At 39.8% G+C, this 10,560-nt stretch overlaps 2 protein-coding genes across 2 annotated transcripts in view; both read left to right on the forward strand.

The window, feature by feature from the left end:
- The first annotated feature begins 1,929 nt into the window (after positions 1-1,929).
- The window catches only part of LOC101304719, a 17,792-nt gene continuing 9,161 nt past the window's right edge, over positions 1,930-10,560 (forward strand). Inside the window, exons 1-8 of the mRNA XM_004289465.1 lie at positions 1,930-2,101; positions 2,208-2,321; positions 2,469-2,982; positions 3,206-3,359; positions 3,448-3,649; positions 6,505-6,919; positions 7,849-8,002; positions 8,148-8,304. Coding sequence (XP_004289513.1) covers positions 2,004-2,101; positions 2,208-2,321; positions 2,469-2,982; positions 3,206-3,359; positions 3,448-3,649; positions 6,505-6,919; positions 7,849-8,002; positions 8,148-8,304 — 1,808 coding nt within the window. The 5' untranslated portion in view covers positions 1,930-2,003. The remainder of the gene's footprint in view (positions 2,102-2,207; positions 2,322-2,468; positions 2,983-3,205; positions 3,360-3,447; positions 3,650-6,504; positions 6,920-7,848; positions 8,003-8,147; positions 8,305-10,560) is intronic.
- On the forward strand, positions 5,961-6,834 carry LOC101294014 (8-hydroxygeraniol dehydrogenase-like). Its single transcript, XM_004288450.1, has 2 exons — positions 5,961-6,207; positions 6,290-6,834. Exons 1-2 carry the CDS (start codon positions 6,110-6,112, stop codon positions 6,432-6,434), a joined length of 243 nt encoding a protein of 80 aa, XP_004288498.1. The 5' UTR covers positions 5,961-6,109; the 3' UTR covers positions 6,435-6,834.

The raw sequence follows: 10,560 nt of genomic DNA on the forward strand, positions 1-10,560 counted from the left end.
CTCTCTCTCTCTCTCTCTCTCTCTCTCTCTCTCTCTCTCTCTCTCTCTCTCTCTCTCTCTCTCCTCCTCCTCCTCCTCCTCCTCCTCCTCCTCCTCCGACGCTAGCTACCCACACAAGCACCGTTACTTCATCTCCTCCGACCACCTTCTCTTCCCAATCCACCTTCTACTGCGCCTAATCACCCAGTCCCCAGCGCCGTCTCCGTCGTCTCTTCTGCCGCAGCCCAACCTCGTCGTCCCACTCGCCGGCGCTGCCACCACCGCCTTCTCCCTCCTCTTCTTCCTCCTCGTCTGCTTCCGCAACTCCGACCACCTTCTCTTCCCGATCCACCTTCTGCAGTGCCCAATCACCCTTCTGCAGCGCCCAATCACCCTTCTGCCGCAGCCCAACCTCGTCGTCCCACTCGCCGACGCCGCCACCACCGCCTTCTCCCTGCTCTTCTTCCTCCTCGTCTGCTTCAGCAAAATCACCCGCAACCGCACAGCCCTGGAAACCGGCTCTAAGCTGCCTCACCGCTTCTCCTACTCCCCTGGAAGGGCGTTGCTTGCCGGCGTGCTCCGGGGTCGGTGGAGGAGGCCGGTGTGCTCACCGTCGGGGAAGGTGGGTGCTCACCGTCGGGCCGGTTCCTCAGTTCTCTCCTCTCCGGTCAGTAACCAAAATTATTAAGGGTCAGTAATTGAAAACTAAGTGATTATTGGGTGTCAGTAACTGAAAACTAAGTGATTACTGGGTGTCAGTAACTGAAAACTAAAAGTTATTGGGGGTCAGTAACTAGTTACTGGGGGTCAGTAACTAGTTACTGGGTGTCAGTAATTAATCAATAATTGGTTACTGGGGGTTAGTAACTAGTTATTATGAGTCATTAACTGGTCAGTAACTGATTATTGGGGGTCAGTAACTGGTTACAGAGGAAAATCCGGTGACCGGAATCCGGCGGTCGATGACCGGAGTCCAGTGTCCGACGGCCGGTGACCGGAGTCCAGTGACCGGAGTCCGAAGTTCTGGCCAAGTCTTTTCATGTTGAAGAGGTGGGGGCAAAATAGTCTTAAAATAATATGGTTTGTTAAGACTTTAGTAAAGATTTATGCATTTTGGCATAAAGATTTGTGCATTTGGGCATAAAAATGGTTACCTTATATTGGAATGGGCTAATGCAAAAGATTATCATTGAAATAGGAAATAAGGGGTTTGAATTAGTACTAAATGGGCATTTTCCCTTAAATTTAATCATGATGACCATAATGAAAAAAATGGCTTCAAAAATATTTTATTATAAATAAAGACAAAATAATCTAAAACATTTGATTTGAAAATGAAAAGATTGTATTTTTATTTAAGAATGAATTGACATGATTGTTTACATTGATGATGTGTTTATGTGACATGTTACGCCACATAGGATTAATGCCAAAAAATTTATGCCTTATTAAGGCCTAGAATTATTTTCCGTTACAAAAACTGCATTAAATCCCCATTTCATTTGAGCGCCGTACTCGAACAAAAATATGCGTCTTATTCTTATGTTCCAACAGTAAACAAACGTAGACAGTTCGATTGGGTTCTTCCACATCTTATATCCGGCACCGTAGTGGAATTTTCTTTCACGTTCGAGTTGATTGCCGATGATGTGTCTCCACTGTCGGTAACACTAAAGTTTACGCTACAGCTACATGCATGTCCAAACAATACAAGGCCTCGTGTGTAACACCCCACCTATAGTTAGGACCGTTCACGATTAATCTCCTACATACCCCACATTTTGAACAAATAGAACTATATGACTTTCCATTATTACCTCATCCCACACGTCACTTCAATATTTCACGACTGTCCATTATTAGCTCATCCCACACCTCACTTCCAACCCAGAATCATCTCTCACTTTCTCAATATATATAGTGCATCGCAATTGCTCGATCTTCATCAGTTTACTTCCCAGAGTCTCGCTCGCTTCAGCTCTCGTACTAAATCTGCTGTTACTTATCGACCAGATATCAAGAAAATGGTGGCATCTTCAGAACACGAACACCCCAAGAAGGCCCTTGGATGGGCTGCCAGAGACACATCTGGTGTCCTCTCTCCTTTCAAGTTCTCAAGAAGGTGTGCTATATATTACATGTTTTCTATACTCCATGTCAATTCACTCTTGTTTATTTCAATATGAAATCTTGGTTATCTAAACAAAGCTGAACTGAAATGGTTCCAGGGAAACCAGAGAGAAGGACGTGACGTTCAAAGTGCTGTTCTGCGGTATATGCCATTCCGACCTTCATATGGTCAAGAACGAATGGGGCATCTCTACCTATCCTCTTGTTCCCGGGTACGTATGGGCTCGTTTGATGCTGCTTTTTTAAATCACTTTGAACCAATAGCTAGCTTTTCTGGTATTTCGTTGTGCTTTAGCTTTTAAAGTAAAGCAGTTGGTGTTGTTTGATTAATAATTGCATATATAACTTGGGTGTTTCAGGCATGAGATTGTGGGTGAAGTGACAGAAGTGGGGAGCAAAGTGCAAAAATTTAAAGTTGGAGACAAAGTTGGTGTTGGGTGCTTGGTAGGCTCATGCAAAACTTGCGACAGCTGTGCTAACGATTTGGAGAACTACTGCCCCAAACAGATACAGACTTACGGCGCCAAGTACCTTGACGGAACAACCACATACGGCGGTTACTCTGACATCATGGTGGCGGATGAGGCCTTTGTAATCCGTATTCCGGACAACCTGCCTCTTGAGGGTGCTGCTCCTCTCCTATGTGCCGGAATCACAACTTACAGTCCCCTGAGGTATTTCGGACTTGACAAACCCGGCATGCATGTCGGGGTGGTTGGCCTTGGCGGTTTAGGCCATGTCGCGGTGAAGTTTGCCAAGGCTTTGGGGGTTAATGTCACAGTGATCAGTACCTCCGCTAATAAGAAAGATGAAGCTATTAAACACCTTGGTGCTGATTCTTTCTTGGTCAGTCGTGACCAAGATCAGATGCAGGTAATACTTGAAATAAGAAATAATTGTTCAAATTATTAATTAGTGCAATAATTAAACCTAAAGTTGATGATATTTTTCTCCACGATAGTGATAGTAATTTAATATCTGGTGCATGTTGATCATATTTTGGACACAATTTTTTCATATTCCTCTCTCTAATGATACAAGAATGTCTATCATGCATACGTTGTGACCAAAATCAACTAATCTGCCGATATTTTAGGCTGCCATGGGAACATTGGACGGTATCATCGACACAGTTTCCGCAGTCCACCCCCTCCCACCTTTGATTAGTTTATTGAAGGCTAATGGAAAGCTTGTTATGGTTGGAGCACCAGAGAAGCCACTTGAGCTACCAGTTTTTTCTTTAATAATGGGTCAGGACTTTATCCTTGTAATTCTGCATTTTAATAGCATCACTTGTGTGTTAATGTATGCTGATTTACTGAAATTGTGCAATTACAGGAAGGAAGACTTTAGCCGGTAGTAATATCGGAGGTATCAAGGAGACACAAGAGATGATAGATTTGGCAGCCAAACAAAACATAACGGCCGACATCGAGATTATCCCCATCGACTATTTGAACACTGCTATGGAGCGTCTTGCTAAAGGGGATGTTAGATACCGTTTTGTCATCGACATCGGAAACACATTGAAGCCGGCCACTTAAATTTGCATTTCGATCAGAAACTGAATCAAGCGAGGTCGAGAGGCCTACGTAACAATGCAAACATGTGCTAGCTTGTTCTTGGAGTAGTCTTTAGCTTTTCTCTGATGTATTCCATCTGTTTTGTTCATGTCCCATCTTATTATGAGAAAAATGTGGTACCGTGGATATTGAATAAATGAAGAGCTACTGGAACGATGGTTTCACATATTATTTGTGGTGCTAATTGCTTTGGCCCAGTTTCACGTGTCCGTTATACACCTTTCTTCCCAGAGATAATCTTGCTTTTTTCCTCGCACGGCTCCACTCTCATTTTCGTATCCACGGCAAATATGTACTCTCATAGTTCTCGGTCGGTTGCTACTTGGCTACTGTCAAACAATGCAGTAATATCCCAACCAGCAGGAACTGGATCATTCATTCAAGTAGGAGATCTATAATTCAACCAATTCAGTCTCAATTGTGCCTTTCTCAACCAATTCAGTCTAGGTGTCGACAATCTTTTCTCCGTCCTTTTTATCTTTGCTTCATATCTCCCCCTAGCCTAGCTGTTTGGTACGTACCGAAGGAAGCATACTATTGGGAATTGGGTTAGGGTTTGTCTGCTGTGCATGCAATGTTACATGACACACATACTAATAAGAATGATTACACGTGGTTTTGCATGGAAGGGCGGGGTGCCATGTGTCTTGAAAGTAGGTTGCATGTTATGCAAGCATGTGTCGTAAAACTTTCTATAAGAATTTTAAAAAAAAAAAACAAATAAGAATCCTCTTATACATGTTAACAGTGCATGTAATTAGTGTTAATTAGTTGTTGATTGTAATTTCTTGCTTAATTAGCTAGTTGTTAATTAGGCTAATTAGTTAGGAAACGACACAAAAGTCATACACGTGTTGGTCAATCATCTCACTCAACGTCATCGATTTTGTTACATAGCAGCTTTAAGATGAAGATGAAGTATAGAAGGCCCAGGTCAACGATATATTAGCCCAATAGATTGGACCTGGACCACATTATTGGGGATAGAACTTCGTTTCTTCCTCTGCACTTCTTCTCTTTCCCTGTTCTGTATCTTAGGGTTTAAGACTTTAAGCTCTCTCTGTTCTGCACTTCTTCTTTCTCTTTCTCTGTTCTGTATCTTACTGTATAATTAGTACGTAATCCAAATATAGTTGTCTTAAAGATATATATCTGTTTATGAAATTAGGAGTATGATGATTGATGACTGATATAGTAGTATGAGTTCACGTCCAAAACCAGTTGGTAATGAATAAAGAGACTCAAACTCTTATAAACTCACGCAAGCAATGTCTAATATTTCCGATGTGAGATTGATATCTCAACAATGACAACCTATTCAATGATGAATTAATTTGTGATAAGCCTTGAGTCTCTTACTAGATAACTTTAACCAGACTACAAACTCTCTATGGGATGAGCACAAAGCTAAGTTTAGGCAATTATGTATATGTGGATGAGAGAAAATCCCTGATCAATCAGACAATCACATACGTTCTAGGTAATAGCATTGAGTTTCAGCCCCATTAATAGTATTACGTACCTATCTTTACACAAGAAATCAGATTCACTTGAATAATCAAAGCTAAGCATATGTTTTCTTCCCCTTTCTCTCTGTCATCACTCAACAACTCAAGAAACATACCCGAATAATCTTGTGCTTTTGAGAATGATCGGAGTCTTTAGCCCACCGTAGAGGGAGATCACCTGCTCGGGGAATGACCAGAGTCATCTAATTGAGCCAATGAGAATTCAGAAAACGCTATCAGAATGACCCAAAATGCCAAAAATCCCCAAGCACACTTCACCTCAGATTCAACCACGTATACCCCCACCAATTAACACTCATCTGTTCTTTGACTACCCATCAACCACGTATACCCTCACCACCGGCCATGAAAGCAAACTGTTACCGAGTCACAGCCATGTATGTATGCGTCGACGGATAAGCACATTTGTTCCAGTCCCATCTCATATTTTGCGACAAAATTCATAAACACATTCACTAAATCCATTGTTTACTTATTTTCTACGCGTGTTGGATAGTGAAGTTCTTCCTGCTTCATTAAACCCGAAAATGATCTCTAACTGACAATGTTCCGATTCGTATCAACCATATATCGGGAAATTTATCTTAGCTTGTTCTGGTCGGCAGGAGAAAGTCCTATACCACACGAAAGAAATACCATCTTTGAATTTCCATTTATGCATTGACAAAATACCCCATTTCTCACTGAATCTTCTGCCTATATATGCCATTTATCTCTCTAAGATTTTCACCCCGGCCACTTCGGAAATCTGTATCTATCTATCAAACTTCCTCTAAGTGCTGTACTGAGGTCATCATATCATATCTATTACTCATTCGTGTTCGCTATTGGTCTTAGCATTGCTACAACTCAAAGGAATCTGTTAACTAAAGGAAAAAAGAAAGCAATATGGGATCGTCTCCGGAGATGCAACACCCCAGGAAAGCTTTTGGATGGGCAGCAAGAGATACATCTGGTGTTCTATCTCCCTTTAAGTTCTCAAGAAGGTGCTCGATCATTAGTGGAGTTATAAACTTACAATTTTGTTCTATCTGGAAATGAGCTAGTTTAATTACAAATTTGTTGCAGGGAAACAGGAGCGACGGACGTAAGATTCAAAGTGTTGTACTGTGGAGTGTGCCATTCCGACATTGCCGCGGCCAAAAATGAATTGGGGACTTCTGTCTATCCTATAGTACCTGGGTACGTTTGTGTTCATACGGATAATGAGTGATATGAGTATCTTAATTGCGCTAGTATAATTATGAAGTGCATCTTCTACGTGTGCCTGGGATATGCTGCAGGCATGAACTTGTTGGTGTTGTGACAGAAGTAGGGTGCAGAGTAAAGAAATTCAAAGTCGGAGACAAGGTCGGTGTTGGTTACATGGTGGATTCTGATCGAACTTGTGATAATTGTATCCACCACCTTGAAAATTACTGTCCCAATCTGATACAAACCTACAGTTCTAAGTACTACGACGGAACCATGACATACGGAGGTTACTCGAACAACATGGTGACTGATGAGCACTTCGTTGTTCGAATCCCCGACAACTTACCTCTTGATTGCGCTGCTCTGCTTCTATGTGCCGGGATTACAACATACAGCCCCATGAGATATTATGGACTTGACAAACCCGGTATGCATCTTGGTGTGAATGGCCTAGGCGGTTTAGGTCATGTGGCCGTTAAATTTGCCAAGGCTTTGGGGCTCAAGGTTACTGTGATTAGTACCTTGTTGGAACTTGTGTGATATTTATCCCACATTGAAGAAGAATTAAATGTGTGAATCTTTATATGGAAACACTCATGCGACTCATTAAATGGATGATAGGCCTAGAACTGTAGTATTAGCTTGGTGGGTTTACTATTGGATTTCCAATATAAATAAATATATATATATTAATATATATATTTAATGAAAGTCAAAGATTGGGCCTTGGGAGTATGCCGAATTTAAATCCGAATTTAATTTTTTGGAAATTAATATTATTTAATTTAATTATTAAATTTGGATAAATATCAAAAGACATAACTGTCCAAACAGTTACAACTGTTCGAACAGTTGTGTCTGTCCGAACAGTTATACCTGTTCAAATTGACTTTTATATAAAGACGACTTCTGTCGTTGTTTTGATTATCGAATCATTCTTCTTCCTCCCTAAAACTATTTCTTCTGAAGCATAAAGTAAATTCGCTAGGGTCAAGTTTTTGTGCAAGAACTTGAACCAGATAGTTGTATCCTCTAGATAGACATCTGAAACTGCAGCACAAGTGGGGACGAATTTCTGTCTTAGGTCACTGCAAGGCAGGCCTCTATCTGATCAATCAAGTTAGTGTTGTTCGTTTTATTTCATTGTTAGTTTCAATTTCATTTTGATTTCGTTGATATATATATATATATATATATATATATATATATACACACACACACGTACTGTTTTAAACGGATATTGGATTGGTTATAACATACCTCCCCTAACAAGAAGAAGGCAGCGCTGGAACATCTCCATGCTGATGCATTTATGCTCAGCACTGAACAAGATCAAATGGAGGTAATTATCGACGCGAAGTTGATTCATATTAATGATATTATCATATATGCACGCGTATAGTGAACTAATGCTGTTTATTGTGACATTATAGGCTGCCACGGCCACAATGGATGGTATCATCGACACAGTTCCTACAGTTCGACCTCTAGAGCCTCTAATTAAGTTGTTGAAGACTAATGGAAAAGTTGTTCCCGTTGGTATAACGGCGAAGCCACTCGATCTTCCGGTTCTCACTTTGGACATGGGTAAGCATATGCACGAATATATTAATGGAACTATGTTGAGAAACTACATTAACTAATTGGTCTTACAATGCTGGGGATCGATCGACTCATGTATTTTCATTATTGATTATGTACTTGAGCGTTGACAACCACTATGCCATTACAGGAAGGAAGATGGTAGCCGGTAGTGCCATTGGAGGTATGAAAGAGACGCAGGAAGTGATTGATTTCGCTTCTGAACATAACATAACTGCTGATATTGAGGTTATCCCCATTGATTACCTGAACACCGCCATGGAGCGCGTTGTCAAGAAAGATGTCAGGTTTCGATTTATCATTAATGTTGAGAACACATTGAAGTCCGACTATTAATTAAGTTTTTCATTCAGTTCTATCAATAAGATGATGCATTAATAACTCAATTTATGTACTATGGAGTTCACAATCTTCATATTTCTCAACATATCGTGTGATCAGATTGAGTGATCGAATAAATTAAATCATTTTTATTATTTAAGTAATTAAGATTAACTCTCAGTTGTATACTTTCTAACTCATATCCCCTTGTGTTTGGCACCCAAGAAAGCATACATAGTATGGGAATTAACTAAAAAAAGGCATCCTCTTATATATATGTTAACAGTGCATGTGATTAGTGTTAATTAGTTAATTGTAATTAGCTAGTTGATAATTAATTAGGTTAATTAGTTAGGAACTGCACAGATGACATACACGTGTGTTCGACATCACACTCGACGTCATTGATGATCGTTCTGGAAAAAAAAAAACGTCATCGATGATTATTTGAACGGTTCAAAGCCTCAAACCCTGAGTTCATTACCACAAGAAAGACTTTAGCCGACGAAAAAAAAAAAATCAGGCCGACGAAATTTTCCTTCGTCGGCTAAATTATATTTTCGTCTGCTATAGTCAACTTTAGCTAACGAAATTAAAATTTCGTCAGCTAAAGAATTTATTTTCGTCGGCTAAAGTCTGTGACTTTAGCCGACGACTTTAAACAAATTTCGTCGGCTAAAGTTGATTATAGCCGACGAAAATAAATTTCGTCGGCTAAAGTTCTTTATATTTGCAGATCTGGACAGCAGCTCATCTGAGAAAAAAAAAGGGGAAGAAGAAAAACGGAGAAAAGTTAGGTGTTGTTGAAATCTGTCCATAATTAAGAAGTTGAGCTATATATAGGTACGTACATGTGTATATATGTTGTTATTTGTAGTTTTATTTAGTTAGTTTATTCGTATTTTGTAGTGTGTATTAGTAATTAGTATAGTATTTGTAGTACGTTGGTATNTATATATATATATATATGTTGATCGATTTGATTGATGATTTGTATAATATATATGAAGTTGTTGTTAATAAGTAGTAGATATATATATATATATGTTAATTAATTTATAATATTGTGTTGATGGTATGAAGTTGTTGATGATGATTTTGTGATGATGTTGATATATATAAATTGTTATGTAATTCTTAATTAAGTATATCTATATATATATATGTTGATTAATTTGTTATCAATTAGTTGTAGTACGTAGAATATATATAAATGAATTGAAATTTTATATATGGCATAGAAATTTAATTAATAATTAGCTAGCGTTATACATATATATTTTGTTATATTTTCAGGATATGGATAAGAGTTGGATTTCGCTTCCAAAATGGGACAAAAGATATGGTAAAGGAATTATGAGTTTTCTGGAATATGTGCTGGCTAATGCTAACGGGAATACAATTTTCTATTGCCCGTGCACGAAATGTCAGTGTCGCAACGATATGCATCGATTTGCGATTGACAAAGTATGGCAGCACCTGAAGAGTAACGGGTTTTGGGAGAAGTACACATGTTGGTTATATCACGGTGAAAGATCATCTGGGGGTCTGCATGATCATGGCCAATTTTCTGAGACGGGCAGTACATCCAACGATCCAACAACGGTCTTCATCAACGACATGTTTCCTTATGAGAGCGGTGTATGCACTCAAGGACAGTATATGCCTGACCCGGTGCAGCCCTTCCTTAGAGCTATCAACACTGCTGGTATTGACAAGTACAACAAACTGCTTGCTTTCCAACAGTTGTCAGAAGACCGTTCTTGAAAGTGTGATGGACGTAATGAAGATTAAAGTTGAGACTAAATCGACTGTGAAAGCTGTTAATGATTATCTACAGTACACTACTTCGATGCTGCCTCACGGTCATCATCTTCCTACCACTCATTATAAAGTCCGATGTATCCTGAAAGATCTTAGGCTTTCCTACATCAAGATCCATGCATGCAGATATGACTGCGTTCTCTTTTGGGGTAAAGATCTAGAAGGGAATGACCTTGGTGGCCTTGACGCATGTCTGGTATGTCACACTGACAGATATAAGCTGACTCCTGCAGGCAACAGGAAACCTGTAAAGGTACTTCAGTATTTCCCTTTGAGGGATAGGTTGGAGCGGTTGTACATGTCTTCACACACGGCCGAAGCTATGAGATGGCACGCTGATAGAGAATTGCATGACGAAAATACCCTTATACACCCTGCTGACGGGGAGGCTTGGAAGC

The sequence above is a fragment of the Fragaria vesca genome, linkage group LG1, assembly GCF_000184155.1.
Source record: "Fragaria vesca subsp. vesca linkage group LG1, FraVesHawaii_1.0, whole genome shotgun sequence".
NCBI lineage: Eukaryota > Viridiplantae > Streptophyta > Magnoliopsida > Rosales > Rosaceae > Fragaria > Fragaria vesca.